Here is a 26,128-nt window from a genome sequence, read left to right as displayed (position 1 = left end):
TGCCACATGTTTTCTTTGTTATTATTATTCCTTACTGCCATTTCCTTTAGATCAGTAAAAATTCATGAAGGCTCACATGGTGCAGGAAAAAGCACAGAAATCCTGGCATCCATTTATTACTGTTGTGCTGATAAGCAAGGCTTAAAATCCTTGAGCTTTGTTATTTTCTCTGTGTAGTCGGAATACCACCTGTCATGTCCATTTTGCGAGGTTTTAAAGATAAAATGGCAGCATGTGTATGAAAACCCCAAAGAAATGTTCCCAAGGCAAAAATCACCAAATTTCCCTTAGTCAGAATTTTTACATAGAGAGTGAGGAGTGACCTCCAAGCTTCCTTCCTACGCAAATATTCCATCATTCGAGGCTGTGAATTAGGGGAGCAATTTATATTTAATTTAAGGTACAATATTCTTGTTTGATAATTGCAGTTTCCATCTTTTACTGATGATGGCAGTGCTTGTCTCTGTAGACACCAAAACTTTTGGAGTTAGAACAATCTTGATAGATTTCACAAAACCTTTATTAGGTCTGCTACAAGTTGTATAAGGCATGTGTGTATTTTGTAAGTGGAAATGAAGTGAAACTTTGCTTTACGTTAGAATATAGTAATAGCCTTTTTTTTTTTTTTAAGGGGCACCGTTAGGATGGCCCTGGCCCTGAAGTTAGAGCTCCTGTCAGGTGATTTGTGCAACTCTGAGCCAATTCTGTACACTAGGAATGTTACGACATTCTTCTTGGCTGCCATCACTGCATCCACGTCAGTTCTTTAAGTAGGTTAGAGGTCATGCTGCGCATAGACACCCCCTTTTTTATTGCCTATGTGAATGGCAGTGTGAACCTTTATTTCTTTTTAAGGATTTTATTTTTAGACAGAGCGTGGGTGAGAGAAGGGTCAGACGGAGAGAATATCTAAGCAGACTCCCTGTTGAGCACGGAGTCTGTCGGGGGGGGGGGGGGCTCTGTCCCTCGACTCATGAGATCAGGACCTGAGCCAAAACCAAGAGTCAGGTGCTCAACCAACCGACGGAGCCACCCAGAGGCTCCAGCAGTGTGAACTCTTAAAAAAAAGTACAGTCCATGGGAAGGATTAAGATTCTCTGGTCTACCTGCTAGACACTGGATTTTGTGTACTTTCATAAGCAGAGGTAGTCTTGGGGGAAAATTTGTGAAGGTTATGTCATTTATCCTCCAGCTCCTATCTTTTCTTCTAGATCCTCTCCTTGACCTTTTGCCCAGTTTCCTTCTATCGGGAGGAGCCAGATCTGAGAGGCAAAATGTAGAGGAAAGAGCTCAGCTCTGGCATCAAAAAACTCTGCTACTTTTAATTTGATTGACCCCAGATTGACCTGGTTTCCTCAATGATAAACGAGGATGAATGATCGCTTATTGAAGGTTGCCAGAAAATAAAACAAATAGGGAAGTATTTATGTAACTTACACATTTCGGTTATTAATGTACCAAGATCTGAGCATAAACATTTTATGTATTGCTCCTTACAAGTAATTTGTGAATAACCCCAGGGTCTTTGCACATGCTGCTGGCCGTGCTGGAATGACTTCTGCCTTTTACCCTCAGGATTCAGGTTCTAGAAGGCTGGTTCGAATTCCCCTCTTAGAGGCTCCAGTAGCACTTATGCTTACTTCTGTTTGGTCTTTATCACATGTTGCAGTTCCCGTTTACCAGTCTGCGTCTCCCTCTAGACAAACTAAAGTCTTTTGAGAGCAGACACTTTGAGGACATGCATTTTCATAGGTCCAGATAAAATACGGGACATCCAATAGATACTGAGCACACAGGGAAGAGGAGAAATAAGAATGGATAGGACAAATATAGGTAAAATGATAATACAAGACAGACTATGAGATGCACTCTGGGAGGTAAAGTAGGAACGGGTCTTATTTGCTTGAGGAATCCACTTCATGGAAGAAGTGGAACTAGAGATAGGCTTTGAAGGATGAGAATAATTTGACAGGCAAACACTGAAAAGACAGCGTCCTAGATGGTGGGAGCAGCCCAGTCAAAGGCACAGAATCGGGGAAGGAGCAGGCCGTCTTTGGGGGGAATGGAAAGCCCACTCATTGGCAGGGGTAGAGTACAGATGGGGAAGTTGTGGGGGGTGTGGCTGGAAAGGTAAACAAGAGCTTACTCTGAATTCCCAGATGAGGAAGTTGAAAGAGTTCCCACCACTGCTGGGCCCTTGTCCATGCCTTCCCCTAAGTGCTCAGAACAAGTTCCTCCCCCTTTACCCCTAACACTTCCAGTCAGGCCCCAGCCTCCTTTCTGCCATTAGTAACTAGCTTACATCAGGAGCCTCTTCTGGGACTATCAGAGTGAACCCCTGCCAGTGATTTACTCTCATTGCCTTTTCCTCCTACCATCTGTTTGGCATCAAAAAAAAAAAAAACAAAAAAACCCTTCTGTTGTCATCCTTACTTACTACGTCTTCTGACTTTGTCACCTTGATTTAAACACTCAGAATCTACGGACATCAGGCTGCTCTGAATTTTACTTTTTTTTAATGGTGACATGATTTCGACGTGATCCATACATGACGAATCAACTGATAAGGTGAAACATGATAAGTCGCCAACTGAGTCACTTGGACAAGGGGTATGGTGGGTTGGGTGCAGCAAGCAGTGGGTTTGCAAGACAAAAAAGCCATGCGAGCTAGCAGGATCGGTCCATGGGTTTTTTTCTTTCTTGCCATGCCTGGAGGACCGTCAATAACCTTGTATCTCTGACCCTAGCCAAGCCTGACCAAAGCAGACCTTCTGGGGCCTCGGGCCGGAAGTAGTCTTGTCCTGTTCGCCTTGGGCCAATGCTTGCTGTCATGCTAACACCTTGCCTCTGACCTCTTCAATGTTGGCCAGATGTATGACTGTATATCTGTGTTGCTTTTTCTATGTGCACAGCAGTTTGCTCATTCCAGGGAGTACAGCTCTTCCCTGAACAACCTGGCTGGCCCTCTCCACTCTAGGGCCATAACATGGCCTAGAGATTGCAGCTGTGGCACCATATCGGATGTTCTGGAATAATAGTTTTGATCCAGAGCCAGCCACTATCTGCCATCTCTCTTTAAACTGCCCTTCTGACTGCTGACAATCTTATAGATTCCTATAGATAAGTTAGTTCCTCTAGCCCTTGGACTCCTCTCTTCCAGCTCATCACCAATCATCACCACCACAACCATCTTTGCGGGGCCAAAGAGGAGCACGTCAAAGACATGAAAAGGGAAAAGCGTACTAGGTTGCAGTGCTGGCCCCAATTTTTCACCCCTACCAGCAGGCGGGCAGTTGCTATGGTCTCATCTTGGGTGGAGTAATTTCCTGCCACTTGGACTTTGGGCTTGGCCATGTAACTTGCTTTGGTGAACGATATCTGGATGGAAGTGCCACTGTGACAATTTTGAGCCTAGGCCTTAACAGGCCTTGCACATTTCCATTTGTTCTCTTGCACTTTTCCATTTGTTCTCTTGCACTTATGCCATCTCCATAAGATGAACATGCCTGAGAACAAGCCATCTTGACCAAGGGAAAAAAAGAACACACATGGAGCAGAACCACCCTATCCAGTATGCGACATGCAGTGAGAAAAAGAGCCACCCTAGCTGCCACATCATGAAGCTGTGACATCCAGCTGAGCCCGGCCTTGATCAGCAGGACCTCAGGCAAACAGCAGATGCACAAAGACTTCTTGCCTACCCTATCTGTCCTGTGTCACCACTGCTGACCAGATCAGGGTGACCACTTGATTAAAGGGAAGCAAAAGGTACATGAGATGAGCCAATCAAAGCATCTTTTCGAGGGTTTGTATATGGAAACAAATTGTAATCGGTAAGGGACAGAGCCAGGTAGCCTCGGAGTCTGAGGTATCATTTAGAGCCCTGGGCAACTTGATAAATAGATAGGGAAAGCCAGTCTTGAGAGTGAAGTAAGAAAGCAGGGCACATGTTCAAAGAGTTTCAGAGAAGAGTCCCAGAAAGACAAAAACAAAAAGATGCTTGAGTAAACTCGGTTCCCAGAGGCCTCCAGCACCAGTAGACACGAAGCCTCATTGAGCTGCAGGTCTTGTGTCTAAGTTGTCAGTCGTGTCATCAAAACCATCTGTCATCTCCTACTCAGTGTGTGCACATGCGCACACGCATGTAGGCACACATAGCATTTTATTTTTAGCTAGCTCAAGTGGATTTTGTTCCTTGTGACTAAAGAACTGGACTAAGGTATTTTCCATAGAGGAAGAAGAGGAAAGAAGAGCAGCCAATTGTGTGGTCGGCTTCCCCGCACGTGATAGAAAACCACACCGACCGCAGGTGGGACCGTGCATCACATAGCTCTTGCTGCATAAGAAACCACCTTGAAGTTGAAGGACATTGAACAACAAAATATGTTGCTGACAATTTTGTGGAATGTGATGGCTGGGATATTTGGGACATTAATGATGGCTCTTCTGGTCTTGTCTGGCTGGGCTGATGCTGGGTGTTCTGGGATGGCCTCACATGTCTAGTGATTGTTAAGCTGTTTTTTCTAGAGGGCCTTAGTGGCAATGACTTGTCTCTCCTCCATGGGGTCTCTCATCCTCCAACAGGCTAGCCCAGGCTTCCCCACATGGTGGTTTGTGGACTACTAAAGAAGAAGCAAAAGAGCAGTAGTCCAAATGAGGAAGCTCATTTTAAGTCTCTGCTCATGTCATGGTTACTAGTGCCCCTTAGCCAAGACAAATCACGGAGTATAAACCCAGAGTGATGGAGACTAAGCAAGGGTTTACATGCAGGGTGGAGTGAACACTTTGGAAGCCCTTATTGCAACAACATAGCAAAACTACAATGGACAGGGAGGGAGAAAGGAATACTGCCAGGAAGGGCCTGAGTGCAAGGGCCAAAAGCCAGGGGTGTGGTATTTTTAAGGGAATGAGTCTAGGAAAACCTCCAGTTTGCTTTAACTTGACTTATATACCTTTGGAAGAGTACAAGACTTTAAGCCGAGGACTGTTACTCTACAGTCATGGAAACATTGGTCTAAATAGTTATAAAATATACCATAAGCATCTATAGTATTTCATCCTCGCTGGAATGCCTAATCTCCATTGCCTCCTTTAGAAAAGAAGTGTTTCAGTAGAATTTTAACAGGAGGGAAAAATCAAAAGATTGAAAATAAAGTGTTTCCTGAATACAGTTTACATAATAAGCTCTCTTGATAGCAGAGAAGACTCCCAAGTAATAAACATAATTATGGGGGGGGACTATTCTGTTGCAAACACTTCACTGGGGGTACCACCAAAGGCACCAAACCCTTACTTGAAATGGGGCTTGTCCCTTTAAGTATCATAACCACATAGCTGTGAATCATAAGTTAAAAGCGATCACTCTGTTCCTTATTCCTGAACACATATGCCAGCCTGGGTGTCCATATCTGCAAGGTTGGCAGACTGGAGACCTCCAAAGGTCACCCAGCAGTATGGACTCTGTCACCCGTGGAATATGCAAGCTTCCCAAACTGTTTAGACATCGGCACTAGATTACAGCAAGTTCTCTTGAATAGGCAGAGGTGTCATATCACCCCATCCGAAAGAAGAGGGAGTCATGAAAGGAGAGCCATACAAATTTATGCTTTCCTCATTGTACAAACGCTAACTTACAAATCGAGGTTATTTCTCCTTTAACTAGGTTCCTCTTGCTATGTTGCCTAACTGCAAACTGACAGTTGTGACATCACAATCGTTTCCAGGCAGCCAGACACAAGCTACAAAGAGAAAATTTCCATTCGTAGACTGCAGTGTTATTAACCAGCACTTAGGGAAAAGGACATGAAGGGGAGTGGAGAAGTTAAGGTATACGGTATTTGAAAATATAAGTACAAAGTATATACGACAAATTTCTGAAGAGCAGGGATTTGTGGACCACCTGTTTTTATATATTTTTTAAGATTTTATTTTTAAGTAATCTCCATACCCAGTGTGGGGCTCAAACTTACAACCCCGAGACCAAGAGTCACATGGTCCACCAACCGAAGCAGCCAGCCCCCCCCCGACAAGGGACCAACTGTTTTTAAAAAGGAGAAAAAAAACTCTGTTCCCCAGAAGTTCGTGATTTAATGTGTGCCAATATTTTACAAAATTTTAAATGACCTTTTAAGAAACTGTACATGTGAACTGATTTAAATACAACCAGAAAGAATTCTAATAAAATTTATTTTATCATAAGCAAGGAAATAGGCCAACACAAGCCACGTGGTCAAAAGTAAAGAAGGTCTAGATCAGAGAATTGAAATGGCAATGGGAGGAAAGCAGGTGATTTCTCAACCTAGGTAATGAATGCTCACTAATGCACAGTCAGCCAAGGAACGTGAGTAGAGGACAGAACCATTCAAATATGTTGAAACTATCTCTACAGGTTTTAAAATAGACTTTATTTTCTTAAAGGTTTATTTGTTTGAGAGACAGTATGAGCAGGAGAGACAGAGGGAGAGGGAGAGAGAATTCCAAGCAGACTCTGTGCTGAGCGCAGAGCCCGATACGGGACCTGATCTCACAACTCTGAGCTGAAACCAAGACTCAGTGGCTCAACCAGCTGTGCCACCCAGACACCCTAAAATAGACTTTATTTTTTAGAGCAATTTTAGGTTCACAGGAAAATTGAGCAGAAAGAACAGAGATTTCATATATACCCCGGCCCCCATATCCACAGCCTCCCCCATCATCAATATCCCCCACCAGAGTAGTACATTTGTTACAACTGGTGAAACTACATTAAAATATCATCACCCAGAGTCCCTGGTTTACATTAGGGTTCACTCTTAGTGTTTCCACTCCATGGGTTTAGAGAAATGTGTAATGACATGTATCCACCATTATGGTATCATACAGAGTAGTTTCATTGCACTAAAAATCCTCTTTACTTGGCCTGTTCATCCCTAAGTCTCCCACACGCACCCCCAACAACCCCTGGCAAGCACTGATCTTGCTGTCTCTGTAGTTTTGCCTTTACCAAACTGTCATTTAGTTAGAATCATACCGTAAGCAAACTTTTCAGATTGGCTTCTTTCACTTACTAATACACATTTAAGTTTCCTCCATGTTTTTTCATGGCTTAATAGCTCATTCCCTTTTGGCAATGAATAATAGTCCATTGTCTGGATGGACTACAATTTATCCATTCACCTACTAAAAGACATCTTGGTTGCTTCCAAGTTTGGCAATTATGAATAAAGCTGCTATAACCATCTGGTGCAGGTTTTATGTGGACATAAGTTTTCACCTCCTTTGGGTGAATACTAAGGAGCATGATTACTGGATCATACAGTAAGAGTATGTTTAGTTTTGTAAGAAACTCCCAAACTGTCTTCCAAAGTGGCTGTACCATTTTGCATTCCCACCAGCAATGAATGAGAGTTCCTGATGCTCCACATCCTTGCCAGCATTTGGTGTTTCTCTATAGTTTTTAATTCCTCATTCTCTAACACAGAGAGATTGATGACAGAAATAAAGACCTAGGTTTTGTGCACAGTGGTGAGGAATGGGGCCTTGGGAGCATGGAGTACAAAAGTATAGTAGAAAACTCTGAAAAAAGACCACAGGAGCACCTGGCTGGCTGGGTTGGTAGAGCATGCAACTCTTGATCTCAGGGTCATGAATTCAAGCCCCATGTTAGGTATAGAGCTTACTTTACAAAATAAAATTAAAAAGACTACAGCACTTTTTTCAGTGATGGCCTAATTATTTATATATACATAATGTTTATATGTTTACAGTATCTTTCAGAAAAGAGCACTATTGATTCATTGTAGGTTGACTTATGCTCTGAGTTGTTGTTTTTTCATCAATAGCAGTGAATCACTGCTATTGATGAAAAAAAACCCAAACATTTAAGTGACCTTGGACAAGTAACCCAGATCCTTGCCTTTATTTTCTTCAGTTCTAATACACGGAGTTGAGCTAGACAATTGGAAAATTTCTTCCCAGTCCTTTAAGAAATTACATCCATATGTTTCTTCACAAATAAGTGCCCCCAAAGATATGTGCTTTTTTTTAAAGATTTTATTTATTTATTTGACAGAGGGGGACACAGTGAGAGAGGGAACACAAGCAGGGGGAGTGGGAGAGGGAGAAGCAGAATTCCTCCCAGATGTGGGGCTTGATCCCAAGATTATGGAATCATGACCTGGGATCATGACCTCAGTCGAAGGCAGACGCTTAATGACTGAGCCACCCAGGTGCCCCAAGATATGTGCTTTCAATGGAGTGTTTCCAAAGAGAGGAGAGTTTCCCATTAAAAAGGCAATGAATGTACTTAAATTAAGATCGTCGTTCCTCTTTCCTTACATGCCATTCCTGAGTGATAACTGATACATTTTCTTCCAAAATTTTTCCTAATCAGGTTTAACTATGGAGCCTAAAGAAGTAAATTATAGTTACCTTTTCTTCTCAAAGGCATACTTTTTTAAAAAAAGAATCAGCAAGGGGTGCCTGGGTGGCTCAGTTGGTTGAGCATCTCACTCTTGATTCCATCTTGGGTCATGATCTCAGGGTCCTGGGATCGCGTCCCATGTTGGACTCTCTGTTCAGCGGGGAGTTTGTCTCCCTTTCCCTCTGCCCCTCGTGTGGTCTCTCTCTCAAATAAATAAATAAATCTTTAAAAATAAAATTAAATTTAAAAAAGAATCTGCAAATGAATGATTATAATCCCATTGAAAGTAGTGAATTCCCTCATTCAACATCTATTTTGTGCCGACTAAGAGACTTGTCAGAGAAGGCACTAAATATATTTTCTTTTTTTTTAAAGATTTTATTTATTTATTTGACAGAGAGAGACACAGAGAGAGAGGGAACACAAGCAGGAGGAGTGGGAGAGGAAGAAGCAGGCTTCCCGCAGAGCAGGGAACCTGATGTGGGGCTCGATCCCAGGACCCTGGGACCATGACCTGAGCCAAAGGCAGACGCTTAACGACTGAGCCACCCAGGTGCCCCAAGAAGGCACTAAATACATTTTCTTTTCTTTGTATGATATGACTGTGTGAATGCAGCCCTTGAAAAGTCAGTGCCCCATGATTACGAATGTAACACGTAATTTATAATCATGAACGTACTTAAACATAATGGTGAACATAATTGTGGGTACTTTGGCTTCAATTTTGTCGGTTTCCCTATTTTTTACATCTCTATATACAGTGGCAAAAGGCAAACTATAAAAAGGAACATACGTCTTTGTCTCTCTTCTGTTAGCCATTGGAGACTTGAAGGTGGGCATATAGAAAGGGAAAGGCAAACGGGCACACAAAAGAGAAAGCATGAAGAAAATAAGAGGAATGTGAGAATGGAAAGCAAAATGGGTGCTGAGGGAGGAAAATAAAAACAGTCAAGTGACAGTGGTCCGACTTATGCATCACCTTGCCCTTTATGGAAACAAGTGAGACCTCAGGGCATTCCCAGCATCCCCCCTGCCTCAGAACCCTATCAGGAACAGGTGTTCAAATTGAAAACCTGTCAACTTGCATCAACTGCAAGTTTTCCAAACATGTTTAGAAAATGAGAAAACTCCTGGATATTCCTATTTTGATCCTTCCAAAAGACCCAGTGTCTTGGTTAGAACCAAATACGACCAAAAATTAAATTCTGTGAGGAAGAGAGATCACACCAACATGTACTCATCGTGTCATTTATCTGTTGCTGCGTGACAACTCCAAAACCAAGTGGCTAAAGAGAATAACCATTTATTATCTGTCATGATTCTGTGTACTAGCCGGGCTCAGCTGGGTGGTTTTTCTGCTCTAGGTGATATTGACTAAGGTCACTCATTCAGCTGGGTGGTTCATTCAGTAGCTGCAATCAGCTAGGAGCTCTCCTGGGGCCAAAATATCCAAGATGGTTTCATTCACATTTCTGGAAGTTGGTGTTGGTCAGCTAGAGTGCATCATTCTCCTCCACATGGTTTCTCATCTGCTGGCAGGTTCAATTGGCTTTCTTAAAGCATGGCAGCTGGGTTCCAGGAAGTAAAGGCTCACTTTTGTGCAAACGCTTATCAAGTCTCTGCATCATGTTTGCTGATGTCCTCTTGGCCATACAAGTCACCTGGCTCAAGCCCAGTCTCTCCTGCACCTGTGAAGGAATACAAGTGACTTGTGATGGATATGGGTGGTTAAGCCTAGACTGGGTAGAGATGGGAACTGTTGCAAGGAGATGCAAATGTGTGTAAGATCATGGATGGGTTTTGTCTGCTTATCAAAGGAAATGTTACTATTTTATCACAATGCTATTAATATGGGCAGCCTTTGACACAATGTACTCCAAAGAACAAGTTTATATTTTGAATTGGTTTTTACAGCTGAGACTCCGTGCATACTACCCTACTTGTAACAGTTGTATGTGTTTATTTTATATCTAGCAGCAAAGCCTACAGTAAAACCTTAAAACAATGAAAGAAATGTGGGAGGGTACAGCACAATGACGTTATTACCAGAAGGTACAATTTCATTGATTCATTCATTCATTCATTCACTCATTCCAAAAGTCCCTTATAGAACACCCAGACCCTAGTGCTAAAACAATGGTCAGGACAAAAGCCCTGGCATCAAAGAGCCTAGGTCATTGCATTCTGAGGGGTCAGGGTAGGGAGAAGGTGGCAGGAATCTGCATCTCTAACAAGCACCTTACATGACTCGGACAGACTAATGGTTGAGAACCTCTGCCTTAAGCCTTTTTCTACCAATATTCTAAGTGTATTATTTGTTAGCAAAGAACTAAGATTTGGGAGAAAAGGGCACTAACACAAGATAAAAGACAGACTTCTCTTAACACAGTTTTGTCAAATCCTAGAAAAATGGAGACCCTAGCATACCCATAGTCCTGTGGTTCTCAAAGTGTGGTCTCTCTATTGGCAGTATCAGCATTACCTGGGAATTTGTTAGAAATGCAAATTATCAGATCTCGCCTATACCAGAAATTCTGGGGTTGGGGTCCAGCAACCTGGGTTTTAACAAGTCCTATGGGTGGTTCTGATATGGGTAGAATTAGCAAATCATTGCCATATCCTAATTCTATTACAGTTGCGACATTGCATAAAGTGATACATAGTTTTAGGTAGCTACAATAAGATTATTAACATGCATTTGAGTGGATTTTCTAGTTTGCATGGGGGGAGAGGAAAACTCCTAATCTGGCTTTCTTAATCAAGTATGTTTAAATTCTGGGGGCGCCTGGGTGGCTCAGTTGTTAAGCGTCTGCCTTTGGCTCAGGTCATGATCCCAGGGTCCTGGGGTCGAGCCCTGCATCAGGCTCCCTGCTCGGCGGGAAGCCTGCTTCTCCCTCTCATACTCCCCCTGTTTGTGTTCCCTCTCTCGCTGTATCTCTCTCTGTCAAATAAATAAATAAAATCTTTTTTTAAAAAAGTATGTTTAAATTCTGAATCTGTCTTTAATTCCATTATCTTGGGCAAATCACCTCTTATATCTGCCTAAATCATCCCAGACCCATAAAATAAAAGAATGTCTGAGCTATTTATTGCAATCCTTTCCATCACTAACTTTCCCTCTTGTGCTTTCCATATGCATGTCAATTCCTATTCAAGTAATAGTTGCTAGAATAGCAAGAAGAGATAAGGAAAGGAGCTTTCCAAGTAGACTAGAAAAAATAGGGCAAATATGGGAAGACCAAGAAGCATTACTGGACCTCCCACTCCCACCAAAAAAAAAAAAAAAGATTCTCAACAGCAATGTCATCTTCCTGCTTATATAAATTAACAACAGGAACACCAGAGGAGGAATCATTGAAACACCTAGAGACTCTCCAGTGGGAGTTGACTTTGATTTCTTGTTCTACCAGTCAGAAATCATCACCATGAACTTGAAAGAACTCAAGCTACTTAAATCATTTGTCTGAAGTGCCTCGGTGTTCACCTCTGGGTTTCTTTGGTGGAAACAGATTTGCCAGTGAGAGCATCTTGCCTTTCATGATTAACCATTCTGCTTATAGAGCGCATTTCACACATCCTCCCATCCACATCAATGACATTTGTCCTATTTGACAGATGAGCAAAAGGAAGCCAGGGGAGAAAATTAGTTACTCAAGGTCAGGAAGATCAAGTGTTGAATGGCAGGGCCAAGATCAGACCAAGATCCTTAGCTTTCCAATCCAGTGTTTCCTCCACTGCTGTACTTTCAGACCTGGAATGGGGGGGGGGGGGCCGAGCAAGGCGAGCCAGCATCCTACCTTCTTCCTTTTTATTTATTTTCCTGGCTTCACTTCCCTCAGACTGCTCTAAAATGGCAATAGGCCTGATGTCAGGAGCCGGAAATTCTAGTCCTGGTTCTGCCACAAAAGGTTGGCTGATCTCAGACAAGTCACTTATGTTCTCTGGGCCTCACGTGCCCCATTGTTACTTCCAACTCTGCCTCAGTAATAGTATGGAAAAGGAAATTGGAGTATCTATTGGTTGATCTTTACCTTTATATAAATTTGAGTTTTCAGACTGCAGCCTGGGTTTGAAGGGTTGAGAAAGAGCAGGCGGATGGGAGTAATTCCAATTGGGTAAGAGGAAACAGGACTAGGAGGTTCAGAGTAAATATTTAAGGTGTGGAGATTAGATAAGGCAAGTGAGACTCTTCTGTTCAAGACCCTTGCCTTGGCCCTTCCCTCATCTCCAAGCGGGAGCTTAGATGTGTGTGACTCCTGAAACCTTAAATCATCTTTTGGCCTCTCAGTTTTGTTTTGGTGAAAGTAATTGGGATGTGAAATACAGACTGTTGTGGGAACCACAGGATCAATATATTTAAGAATCTCTCATGTACATCTAACCCCACTTATTCTGAAATGTTTGAATTCGGATCCCACTATACTGGTAAGCAAATAATTTGCTGTCCTCTTAGAATCTGAGAGTCAAAAGTGTGTGAGAGTTGGAACATGGTCACTTTTTTTGTTTTGTTTAAATGGATCGATGTGGCAGGTCTGGTGGCTTTCTTTTTACTGCATTCTAGAATCAGGGAAATCCTTATCTATACCATTTAATGATATAGATAGACCATGCCTTTCATGGTGTTTAGAGGCAAGTTAGCCTACTTCCTTTACGTTTGCCGGAACGCCTGTCTGTGTCTTCTTCCAGGAAATTCAGAAATACTGATTCATCTGCCCTTCTCTCCTAAGCAGGCCAGTTTATCAACAGTTATTAAGTCCGCCATTTCTATAAGCAGGCCTCATGGGGAACACCAGAGTCTGCTATCTACAGAGTATAGGAAAATTTCCTTCCGGAGTAAGTGTGGTTAAACTATAAACACAGAGATGGTGTAGAGTAAGGACTAGAGGGGAAAAAATAGACATGATGTTCCAGAACTCTGAGAGATTAGGGAAAAGGATGGAAGGAAATGAGAGATTGACAATTGTAGGGTGCTTTTGAAATGGACAGATAGCATGGTGGTTTACGTAATTAATCTAGTGATTTTCAATCAGCATCTTTTAAAAATTGGGGAATTGTGTAGAATTTCTAGGCACAAGAGACTCCCTTTTGAAGCTCCATTTTTCTTTCCAACTAAGGAACTATCGAACTGGGCCAGAGGCAACAATTCTTTTACAAGCAATTGCTCATAAAATTTCAACAGAACAAGTGGCATTCAGATTATGTGAGGCCAGTAAAGCGAATTAATACGTACCAGGGACAGGTGTGTTTGACAGCACCAATAAAATAATCAGTAGTATAGTAATCAGAAGCAGCTCCACCAGTCAGCACCAAATTAGCAGGGTTTTTTTTTTCTTTGTCTAAATCATATAATTACCACTTGCTTCTTTCTCATAAAAACCCCTTGCTTTCCCTACATGAACAGGACACTTTTCCCATTCCTCTGGAATCTGTGCACCCGAATTGCAATTCTGAGATCACAAAGGCCTGTCTTCTTTTTCAGTTTTGCCTCCTTTTCTCAGTGGACATAAATGGTGTGAGAATAACATGGGATCCAAAGCGATGCACCCCTCTGACTCTGGACTCGAACATGGTACCTGCCTGAGCAGGCGGCTCGGGGTTCTGCTGGTGAGTTCTCTTAGTTCTAAACCTCACTGTTTTCATAATTTTGTTTTAAGTAAGCTTAAGTAAGCTCTATGCCCAGCGTGGGGCTCGAACTCACAACCCCAAGATCAAGAGTCACATGCTCTACCGACTGAGCCAGCCGGGAGCGCCACCCCCTGCCAAACTTCCTCTTTTTGGTTGAGGCTCAGGCCCAGGTTTGGGGTGTCTTTCCTGTGTGGGCTTTTGTCTGTCTGTCTATGTGTCTGCACTACAGAGTTACTCTCTTCTGTCTGGTGAATGCTCAGTGGGGTTTTTGGTTTGGAAAATTGCTGCTGGAGAGCAGCCTCTGCCTGGCACCCCAGCTGGGTGTATGTTATGGGTCCATTTCTTGTAAGTTTCTGTCTTGTTGGCTCAATCTTACTTGTCATTACAGTGGCCACTCCGGGGATCTTTTGAGATTCCAAAATTAGTTTATTTGCATGCACAATTGGAAAAAGAAAAGAGAACCAAGCAGCTTGAGTAGGAAGCATAGTTCACTTAGTACTTGGAGGCCTCTGAGAAATTAAATCATTCTAAACTTGCTTCCTTACACAAAAATAACTAAACTTTCTAAAGCCGACTCTGACCTCCCTCAGAGATGATCTAAACCAAAAAAATTTATCAGAAACTGCTACAGCTATTGCTCTTCCTCTACCTTCCCCCTCCTGCTTCACCTGTATATCCTAGGATTTTCTTAAAGATTTATTGCTTTATTTATTTTGAGAGAGAGAGAGAGCATGAGTGGGAGAGGCAGAGGGAAAGAATCTCAAGTAGACTCCCCGCTGAGCATGGAGCCTGACACAGGGCTCGATGCAGGGCTCGATCTCAGGACCTCGAGATCATGACCTGAACTGAAACCAAGAGTCAGAGAGTTACCCCACTGTACCACCCAGGCTGTCCTGTATATCCTAGTTTCACAGAACTTCCATCCTATAATATCAACCTGGAGGTTCCTCTGGACCCTCCAGTCATCCAAACTCCTTCTAAACTTCAACCTAATGAAGGAGGTTCTAAGACTTCATCAGTCATTTATACTCCTTGAACCAAGGCAGGATTGTGAGCTGCTACCAAGGACCTTCCCAATGCCCTTGAAGACCCTCTAGGGTTCACTTAAGGAATTCATTTTAGTTATTCAGACCTGTAAACCTAGTAATTTTGACCTTTATCAACTTATACACATGCTTATAAGTGAGGGGAATATAGAGGGATGAATGGGCAAAGTAGGCTGGACAAAGCCTTTTGATGATCTTTCCAAGTGAAAAGCTATAGGTAAAACAAGCTTTTAAGCTAGCTGAAGATTTACATAAAACTATCCCTAAGATTTTTCAAAAGACTCCAAAAGATTGAAGAAGCAAATCAACAATGTACTCGATGGCCAAAAGCATCTGGTTTTTGATTATTATGATATGTTAGAGAAAATTTTTTTATTTTTATTTTTTTAAAGATTTTATTTATTTACTTGACAGAGAGAGACAGCGAGAGAGGGAACACAAGCAGGGAGAGTGGGAGAGGGAGAAGCAGACTTGCCGCTGAGCGGGGAACCCAATGCGGGGCTCGATCCCAGGACCCTGGGATCATGACCTGAGCCGAAGGCAGACACTTGACGACTGAGCCGCCCAGGCGCCCCAGACTAAAACTTTTAAACAATACTTTGGTATTGACAAAATTAATTGCGAAAACCCTTTTTAAAAAAATTTAATTCCACCTTTGTTACCTAAAAGACAAAGTTGGCTCAAACAGCCTAAGAGTACTTTCCCTTCTAAGGACATGAACAATGGGGGGAGCAAATGCTCATATAACAGAGTGGGGCAGCTGGGAGGACAACAGGGGGTCTTCCCGTTACTTCGTACCCATACCTTAGGGGAAATGGAGGTTAGTGGGAATGGGGTGAGATGAGGTCTCTTTTTTTGTTTTTCTTTTTGAGTGAAGACACACAATGTTACTTTAGTTTCAGGCGTACAACATAGTGACTCAACAAGTTTAGAGATGATGCTGTGCTTCCCACACATACAGCTACCACCTGTCACCATGAAATGCTATTACAGTACCATTGACTGTATTCCCTCTGCTGTGCCTTTCATTCCCCTGTCTTATTCATCCCATACCTGGAAGCCTGTATCTCCCAGTCCCCTGCACCCTATAGACATGGGAGCAACAGTGACAGTGTTAAGCCCCACCAACCTTCCTTTCCCCCCTCCTCGGAATACAGAAACCCTGTGAGTGGTGGGAGTGTCTAATACCCTAGGACAGTTTTGAAATTCTTACCTATCCCTTTTCAGTTGGGGCCCTTACAAGGCACTCATCCATTCCTTCTGGTCCCTACAGACCCCGCTCACCCATTCGGCTGCAGTTTTCTTGAGATGTATCAGGAGCACATCTCTTTCCCTCAGAAGGGGCAAATGTTTTTGGCAATAGCCAGAAGGGGCAAATGTTTTTGGCAATAGCCGAACAGCATAAAGAAAATGCAACTTAGCTTCTGGATTGCGAAACTTCTTTAAGACTGAAGGGGGCGCCGAGGGGGCTCAGAGCAAGTCTCCTCAGGGTGGGCCACTTCAGCATGTGAATTATTTTGAGCTGAAGGCAACTGAGACCCTGTGAGCTCAAGAGAAATAGCCGTTACCTTCCTGCTCCGCTCATTTTGTCTGCCTTTCTGCGACATGCGGATTGTCAGTTCTTTCTTTTGGCTATCTTTGGGAGTGACTCGGGCTCTTGGGAAGGTAGTATCTTTGCACCCTCTTTGGGAACGTCTTACACTCAAAGGGTAGTTATTTAATACTGTCAGAAATATTTACTGTTTGTCCCAGCTGAAAACGAGCAAGAATTTTAGAAAAAGTAGCTCTGTAGTCAAAAGTTGGCCGGATTAGAAGCTGATATTCAGCATCTGATAGGAATGTTTTTAAGGCCTCTCCCCTAAGTTAAAATTAGAACTATATACCCACAGGGAAAGAAGCAAACTGAGGATAACATAGCCAGATGGGTAGACCAACCTATGATATCATTTAGGTTGCAACTCAATTCCTTGCGGGATTAAAAGCTACTGTCTTTATCCTACAAATCTTAGCAAAACTAGAAATAAAGCCCCAGAAACAACTGAAAATCCTTCAACCTCTCCTTTTCACCAGTCCCCAAACATCCACTCTTAATTTTATTTTATTTTTTTAGTTGTTTTTTTTTTAATTTTATTATGTTATGTTAGTCACCATACATTACATCATTAGTTTTTGATGTGGTCATCCACGATCCACTGTTTTCGTATAACACCCAGTGCTCCCTGCAATACATGCCATCACCGGCTACCCAAACATCCACTCTTTATCTCAAAAGTCTTATAATGTCTCTGCGAACTCAGATGTAGATCAGCCTCTATTCCTAAAACTTGGGTGGGGAGGGCAGGGGAGAGTTTTTTTTTAAATTACAAATGGCTATAGAAGCACCCTGGCCCAAAATCTAGCCCGCAGCTTCCATAACGTTACTTGTCAAGGATAGATACAAATGATAAGTGCCTTCTCCACAAATATTAGTAGAAAAAGTTTTAGTTATCTGAGCAGGAAGTGTTAACTGATTCCATCTGCCAGAAAAACACTATGGTTCCAATTGTTCTTATGTAAATTAGTGAGTTCTGAATTATCCTACTTGTCTCATGGCTAAAAAATTTATTCTGTGTTTTTAAAAGATTTTATTTTTAAGTAATCTCTACCCCCATCGTGGAGCTCAAACTCACAACCCCAAGATCAAGAGTCCCACACTCTTCTGAATGAGCCAGCCAGGTGCCCCTCATGGCTAAAAAAAAAAAAAAAATTTAAAACAGTAGCTTTAAGGTTACCATTTATGTCTGTCTTTGTGATCATAGATGTTATACATGTATGGGATTTACTACCTCTGAATGGTATTGCCAAAATTAATTTTAAAAAGAGCTCTGGGGGCACCTGGGTGGCTCAGTTGTTAAGCATCTGCCTTCGGCTCAGGTCATGATCCTGGGGTCCTGGGATCCAGGGCCAGATCAGGCTCCCTGCTCAGCAGGAGGCCTGCTTCTCCCTCTCCCGCTCCCCCTGCTTGTGTTCCCTCTCTCACTGTGTCTCTCTCTGTCAAATAAAATAAATAAATAAATCTTTAAAAAAATAAAAAAAATAAAAAGAGCTCTGTTTAGTTGGCTTAAAGAAAATTGGTGCTTATATAAATTAAATTCTCAGAGATATAATAGAAATGAACCCAAATATGTTTCAAATTCATGTGATCTAAGATTAATCCTTAATATATAAAAGCTAATTGAAGTTGGTTGATTTAATTAAAACAGTCATGTTTTTAGACTTGCTAGCATTAAGTATAAAACTTTTATTCTACATGGGTTTGCTAAAAGTCAAATTAGCTCATGTTATCTCTGTTACAGAATTTGTCAGCAACGAATATAACTTAAAAGTGATGGCTAACTGTTTAGTGTCTTGTGAAATTTTCATGACTAATCTAAACATAATTGTTAAGAACAAGTGAATTAAACAGATGTAAGATAAAAGTTTGTAAATGAACTTTTCAGCAATATTTATGTCTACTTAAATAGTTTCCCCAAATCCTTTTTGGTAACTTAAAACCTTAGAGTTTTGTTAAGTTAAATTACATGATAGATAGTCTTTAAATACCTAGATCGTTTCCAAATCAGATAGAATACTAAAACATTAATTACTAAAACATAAGCTTATTTAATTTTGACTTCCTGTTACAGAGAAACTAAAGATATTTAGGTCTACTGGTAAACATGTTTTGTGCCATACTGAGAAATTTACTATAAGAAGGCATATGTTTCTAAAACTTATGAAATGTATTCATAAATTTGCCAGTCTAAAGAATGCTAATAGAGGGGTGCCTGGCTGGCCCAGTCAGTGGAGCATGCAACTCTTGATCTTAGGGGTTGTGAGTTCAAGCCTCACGCTGGGTGTAGAGATTGCTTAAAAATAAGATCTTTAAAAAAAAAAAAAAAGGGGGGCACCTGGCTGGATCAGTTGGTAGAGCCCTCGACTCTTGATCTCAGGGTCATGGGTTCGAGCCCCACATTGAGGGTAGAGATTGCTTTAAAAAATAAAAGAATAAATAAAATCTTAAAAAGAATGCTAGTATAACAGTTCACAATTGCTTACTTCTTAGCTTTCATTAGAAATTAAGGTTTCCAGGGGCACCTGGGTGGCTCAGTTAAGTGTCTGACTCCTCATTTTAGCTCAGGTCATGATCTCAGGGTTGTGAGACAGAGTCCTACATCCGGTTCTGCACTGGGTGTGGAACCTACTTAAGGTTCTCTTTCTTGGGGTGCCTGGGTAGTGCAGTCATTAAATGTCTGCCTTTGGCTTAGGTCATCATCCCAGAGTCCTGGGATGGAGACCGCATCGGGCTCCCTGCTCGAAGCCTGCTTCTCCCTCTCCCACTCCCACTGTTTGTGTTCCCTCTCTCCCTGTCTCTCTTTCTGTCAAATAAATAAAAAATCTTAAAAAAAAAAAAAAAGGATTCTCTCTCTTCTCTCCCTCGGCCCCCCACCCCCTGTAAACCCCTCACTCGCACACTCTCTCTAAAAAAAAAGGGGGGGGGGTGCCTGGGTGGCTCTGTCTTTAAGCATCTGCCTTTGGCTCAGGTCATGATCCCAGGGTCCTGGGATCAAGCCCCTCATCGGGCTCCCTGTTCCGCGGGAAGCCTGCTTCTCCCTCTCCCACTCCCCCTGCTTGTGCTCCCGCTCTTGCTGTGTCTCTCTCTGTCAAATAAATAAATAAAATATTTTTTAAAAAGAAGAAGAAAAGAAATTAAGGTTTCCTGGAGTGCCTGGCTGGCTCAATTGGTAGAGCATGTGACTCTTGATCTTGGGATCATTTGTTTGAGCCCCATGTTGGGTGTAGAGGTCACTTAAAAAAGAAAAATAAGGTTTTTAAAGGTTAAGAATTCTAAACATAATTTAAGCTACTAGAAATAATAAGAAAACATTTTCATATGCCAAGAAAGTAGGATGTTATGTGTTCGGTAAGAAAAGATAAGAGAAATAGAGATGTGTTTCTTGTTGAGGGAAAAGAAAGTTTTGTCCTAAAGCAAGGCTGGTTATTTAAAGAGGGAAAACATAGACAAAATCTGAATCTAAGAATGAATGTTGTAGAAAGTTTGTGAAAAGGGAATCTTTGAAAACAGTTGTATGCATGGTCGGGACTACAGTTGGAATGAATGAATTTTTTTCAGGACCCTGAGATAGAGAGTCGAACGCTCTACTGACTGAGCCAGCCAGGTGCCCCTAGAATGAATGAGTTTTAATGTCACAGGTACACTGGTCAAGATTAGAATTGGTTTCCTCTCACTGTTAAAACAACAAAGTTTTCTTAGATTATTGGTCCACTCTTACTAAGAAATTATAAACAAAGATTTTTGTCTTTACCGTACTCCAGGTAAGAAAACCGAAGTTTCGAGATGTTTTGTCTTTATCAGGTCTTTGATTACTTAAGTAAACTGAATCTCCCCATAATTAAAGAGCTAAGTTTTGCTAACAACTATGTAACCTTCTATATTTGCCTTTAGAATCTTTTATTGTCACCTTGGATAATAAATAAAAGAGTATTAAGTTTTGTAATTATCTGTGATCCTATTTAGACATGTGCTTTAAAAAATTCTGATATTTTTAACAAACCTCCCCCAACTCAAATTCTAAATGAAGTCTTTTTGAATAAATTGTCAAATTACCAAAGCACTGTCAGGTAAGTGATGATAAACCTTCTTAGGTTATATTGTATGGGTGAATTGCTATTAATATAACTGCTCTAGAAATAATAGGAAATTCCTAAAGTTTTAATATGTTCTGGTACAGTGTTATCACTTGTAATTCAAATTATTGAAGTGTTGTGTGTCACAGAAATAACCACATTTCTTTGTCAGTTGCATTGTAATGAACTTTCATGGGATCTTGAACCATGGCCATTTTGAGTCTTTTGTCATTTACAGTTCTTGTTTTATACTTGATGCTCTTGCAATTGTGTTTCAGCTTCAAGGAGATTCATGGAAAGGACTTTTGACAAATACAGGTTTCTGATAACCTTAAGATCAGAAAACTGAACCGGATAAGAATGTCTGTAACTAGTGAGAAACCTGGATTCCAACAACAAGAATTAGTAACATGGGCCTGAATAAACTGAGGAAGATGATCACAGTTTTTATGACTCTTGTTTGAAATGTTGCTGGTTTTCTAATGTTTGCTCTTCCAGATTTAAGGAAACTTTCTCTCTTAAGCTATCTGTGACTTACAGAAATTTGATAAAATATTCCTTTGTGAATAAATATGAAACATTTGTCTTTTTTTCCCTAGCTGACCCCTCCAGAGTTTAGAAACTCTCGGTGAATAGTCCTATTTTCATGGCAATTGTAGTTATTTGCAAAATTTATTAAGAATCTGCTCTCCTTGTAACAGAACGCCATTGCAAACGTTGGTTATATTACCAAGGCTTGGATGGGAATGTTATATTTGAGAGAGAAGTGCATAGACTAGATATGACCAAATAGCTTTAGGGAACTAAGGTTGACTTCATGGAGCCAACGAAGCGCCTTGGAACAGTAAGCCTGATACCTTGCTTACAGGGTTCCCAGCAGCCTTACCAGATGAGTAAGGAAGGTCACTTCCTGGCATGGGCAGGAACCTCAGGATATTTGGGGGACCTCAAGAAGGGAGGATTCACCCAAATCCGTAACTATTAATTACACAAAATTCTGATGGTAAGTATTTGGGTTGGCTTCTTAGCCTGAGGAAGCTGTTGAAAGTTCAATCTAAAATTCCTTATGAAAAGTTTCAGCAAAGCAGATTTAAAAGAAGCTATAGAATCAATCACTCTTCTTGCTACACTTTTAAAATAATCAGGCCAGGAGCACTGGGTGTTATGCACAAACAGTGAATCATGGAACACTACATCAAGAACTAATGATGTAATGTATGGTGATTAACATAACAATAAAAAATTTTAAAAAATAAATAATCAGGCCAAGGTGTTGAAATTGGACTTATTTCACAAACAAATTAGTATTCATTTGGCTATCTTTGGTAGAAATGAGGGTGATTTTAGAGTTAAAAAACAAAACCCAATTGAATAAATCTAAAGATCTAATTGGTTTTATTAAATGATTCGTGAATCAAGCAGCATCCCATCTAGCAAATAGAGGGAAGCTTTGAGAAATTGTACAAAATGGAAGGTGTTTATAGGAAAGAGGGTGGGGCCTGAAAGTTATTAGTGAAAGAAAAGGATTGTTCTAGGCAAGGTCACTTTCCCTTCGGGGAAGAAGCAGGGGGTCTTATCATGCAGATTACTTCATGTTCCTTTGCGGGTTGGAGAGGCCCCATGTGACAGACTCTGGCGCTGATGAGGAAAATTCCTGACTGACCAGTTAAGATTACATTTCTGGATTTGCAACGAGGCGGACAGAACGAGAGGCTATTTTGCTAAGCGAAATAAGTCGGTCGGAGAAAGACAATTATCATACGATCTCACTCATATGTGGAATTTAAGAAACAAAACAGGATCATATGGAAAGAGGAAAAAACAAAACAAGACGAAATCAGAGAGGGAGACAAATGGTAAGAGACTCTTAATCATAGGAAACAAACTGAGGGTTGCTGGAGGGAAGGGGGGGTAGGGGCATGGGGATAACTGGGTGATGGCAATTAAGGAGGGCAGGTGATATAATGAGCACTGGGTATTATATGAGATGGATGAATCACTGATCCCTACCTCTGAAACGAATAATATATTATATATTAATTAATTGAATTTAAATTTAAAATATTACATTTCTGGGGGAGATTGAAACTGAAATTAAATTAGGTACTAAGTTCCAGTTTGGGAACTCGGCCTAAGTAACACCATTTTGGGCCTGTGGTTTTCTTTTTAAAAAGAGAAAAAGAATTATATTTCATAACACACAGTGTGGATGTTAGATTCTAGTTCTGATTGAGAGTTGTTTCCCTATAAAACTGGGCTGGATCCTAAATTCTGGTATCCTCAAATATCTGGCTGTGACTCTCCAACTAAGGTTTCCAATTTTCTTTCCTTCTTTTGACTTGGAGTCAGTCAGAACTAAAATTGCTGTTTTGGGGATGCCTGGTGGCTCAGTCGCTTAAGCGTCTGCCTTCAGCTCAGGTCATGATCTCTGGTTCCTGGGATCCAGCCCTGCATCGGGCTCCCTGCTCGGCGGGGAGTCTGCTTCTCCCTCTGCCTCTCCCCACCATGTGCTTTCTCTGTCTCTGTCAAATAAATAAATAAAATCTTTTTTAAAAAAACTGCCGCTTTTCCTGAAGCCCTGCACACTGAAGCTAGACAACTTAAACTTCAGAGAAATCGCCACAACAGCCCATGTCTAGACAATCTTCGTGCCTTTTGCTGTATGGGCCACTCAGAAAGATCACCAGAGATATTCAGACTGCAAACCAGGAAAATTTATCGGATTACCACTGCCTGCTCGCACTGCCTCTGAAGATGCTATGAGCCTGACATCTAGCAATCTCAGTGGCCGCACTCAGGACCACACTGGGCTTATAATTTGCTTCAACCAATAACATTTGTTGACTTTGTTTTTCTTTTGTTTCCGTAGAGATGCCTCTTTTTAATTACCTGATTGCTTGCACAATATGGGCCTAACTTTGGGAACCCTGTTGCAAGACCATCTCCTAAAATGAGACACAACTGTTTTAACTGAATTGCCCTATTTTCAAAAGACTAGTTCCTGAGATATGGAGCAGACCTCTTAAGATCCAGAACAGAACATTAAAACTCCGGTTAGCAGGGAATAATAATGATCTCTGATATTTAAAAAAAAAATCTTGATCAAAGGGGGGATTGTATAAAATTTCTGGACATAAATTCTCATTTTGAAGCTCCCATTTTTCTTCCCAACTCATGAACTCTTGAGCTAGGCTAGGAGCAGCAATTGTTTTAGAAACAGTTGGTCATAAAGTTTAAACAGAGGAACTGGCATTCAGATCCTATGCGGCCAATCAAGTGAATTAATACATACCAGAGACAGGTTTGTTTGATGGCACCAATAAAATAATAAGATAGTAATCAGAAGTGGCTCCACTGGTTAGCACCAAAGAAGCAGTTTTTTTCACTTCTTTATCTAAATAATGTAATCACCCCTTCCTTCTTGCTCATAAAAACCCCTTGCTTTCCCTACATGACCAATACCCTTTTCTGATTTCTCCAGAATCTGTGCACCTGAATTGCAATTCTGAGACCCCAAATAAAGGCCTCTGTTCTTTTTTAGTTTTGCCTCCTTTACTCAGTTGATAAAATGATATGCAATACAATAAGACAATGCAGAATGCATAGCATGGAAAGAGAAATTGTTTTGGAAATACTTTTCAATAATGTAAATATGCATAAAATATACTTATGTATAAATATATATTAAATATAAATGTATGCGCGCGCGCACACACACACCCACACCTGGAGTTGTCAACTATTTCTCACTGGGTCTTGATTCAAAGTTTGAAAAGCCCCTGAAACATAGGACTCAAAAGGATCCTGGCAAGGTAAATTCAAGGTCAAATGAGAGAGCCCCTTTCCTCTCCCTTTGCAATGTAGAGCAGTTAATGGAGGGAGAGGAAATTGCGTGGAAGGGAGGGGACACCCGAGTGAGGTCAAGCGAGGAGGAAGGGTGCATCAGGACAGGGAGGTGCCGGATGCCTAATTGTCAACTGAGGAACCCGGGAAGCTTGATTCTGCACTCTTCCCTTAAATGCTAAACCGAAAGAACTTCCGCGTTCCTCGTCCCTGAAAAGCATACAAAGATGGGGATTCGCCGTGCTCCCAGATGTCACACTACATTGGGCCAGTTCCCGCACGGGGAATTATCCAGGGCAAGGAGAGGGGAGGTGGGCGGGGCGTGGGAAGCGCGGGAAGGCCTGACCAGGTCAGTCTTAAGAGCGATTCACAGCCCACCAGAGGAACCAGCAGTTCTGGACTCTGGGACCCATTCGCGGGAGGGAGCCCCAGGGCGCGGGTTGGGAGTTGTGCCCTTTTCACCGGCCAGCAGCACTCCCAGCCAAAGGATAGCACCCGCCTCCGCCCCCGGCCCAGCAGCTGGATGGCTCGGCCGCCGGGTCGCAGGAGCCCACGTGACCTTGCTGCGCGGGCCACCGCCTCCGCCGCGCCCAGGCCCCGCCCCCGTGACGTCTCACCGCCCTCTGATTGTCGGAACGTTCCGCCTCTTTCCGCGTTCGCTAATTGGCTGGCCCGGCAGGCAGCGCCCCCCCCCCGCCACGCCCCCGGAGTCGTGGGGAACGCGTTTGGGGGCGGGGCCTGGGTCGGAGGGGCGGGGTGAGAAGGTTCCGCGCGGGTAAAGGGGCTGCCTGGAGCGCGGTCCGAGCGTTCTGCCCTCGCACGCTGTCTCGCCTTACCGGCTCGCCGCCTGCCCCTCCCCCGCCCGCCGCCGTCACCCGGGAAACGGGCCGCGATAGCCCGCTGACCCGAAGCTGGTTTCATGGCAGCCGCGAAGAAAGCAGTTTTGGGGCCATTGGTGGGGGCAGTGGACCAGGGCACCAGCTCAACGCGCTTTTTGGTGAGCCCAGGGTGACATTTGAGGAGGCGCTGAGCCGAGGCGGGAGCCCGGGGACCTCGGGGCTGGCTGTCGAGTCCCCATCCTGAGCCTTCTCCGACCCCGGGCCCCCGGTAGCTAGGCAAAGGGTGGAGGCCAAGGCCCCCAGAGCGGGACCTGCCACGCTGGAGCTGCCCTGCGTGGGCCTGGGGGACCTCGGCCTCTCGCGACCCCCGCGGCCGAGTTGAGCAGCCCCGGCCTTGGTGGTGGAGCCGGGTCACCTACTAATAGGGGACTCCACCCCCAAAGGGAGCTGGGACTCGCCGAGCATCCGTGCAGAGCGGCCCGCCTGCAGCCAGGGACAGGTGGCCACATTGACCGCTACTGCGGGCTTCCCCAGGAGCGTTTGGCCTGCGGGGCGCAGGACGTCCTTGGATGGGGCGAAAGCTGTGTCACGGCTTTGGTAGCCTAACACAGCGTCCTTTGGAGCAGTAAAACGAATATAGTATTGGCGTGGTGATGCGTTGTCATCCTCTCCCACAGAAATTGCAGAAGGTGGAATGCCGGCGTGGG

General features: G+C 42.7%; 1 protein-coding gene and 1 long non-coding RNA gene across 6 annotated transcripts in view; both read left to right on the top strand.

Moving 5' to 3' along the window:
* Positions 1-21,239, top strand: part of LOC141374277 (uncharacterized) — a 43,678-nt gene extending 22,439 nt beyond the window's left edge. Inside the window, exons 3-4 of the long non-coding RNA XR_012381038.1 lie at positions 13,881-14,005; positions 21,018-21,239. This is a non-coding gene — a long non-coding RNA (uncharacterized lncRNA). The remainder of the gene's footprint in view (positions 1-13,880; positions 14,006-21,017) is intronic.
* A 4,123-nt stretch (positions 21,240-25,362) lies between these two features.
* Positions 25,363-26,128, top strand: part of GK (glycerol kinase) — a 73,652-nt gene continuing 72,886 nt past the window's right edge. For 2 of the 5 annotated variants that reach the window (XM_025857540.2, XM_073901946.1), the window contains exon 1: positions 25,368-25,579. In XM_025857540.2, coding sequence (XP_025713325.1) covers positions 25,502-25,579 — 78 coding nt within the window. In that variant the 5' untranslated portion in view covers positions 25,368-25,501. Of the gene's footprint in view, positions 25,580-26,128 lie in introns of all 5 variants that reach the window. The other 3 variants (XM_073901947.1, XM_073901945.1, XM_073901948.1) reach the window with 3 other exon arrangements.

Source organism: Callorhinus ursinus, unplaced genomic scaffold, assembly GCF_003265705.2.
Source record: "Callorhinus ursinus isolate GAN/ISIS: 27379988/994484 unplaced genomic scaffold, GSC_fseal_2.0 scaffold16, whole genome shotgun sequence".
NCBI classification, from domain to species: Eukaryota; Metazoa; Chordata; class Mammalia; order Carnivora; family Otariidae; genus Callorhinus; species Callorhinus ursinus.
Note: the sequence above shows the minus strand (reverse complement) of the source record. Positions and strands in the feature narration are given on the sequence as shown.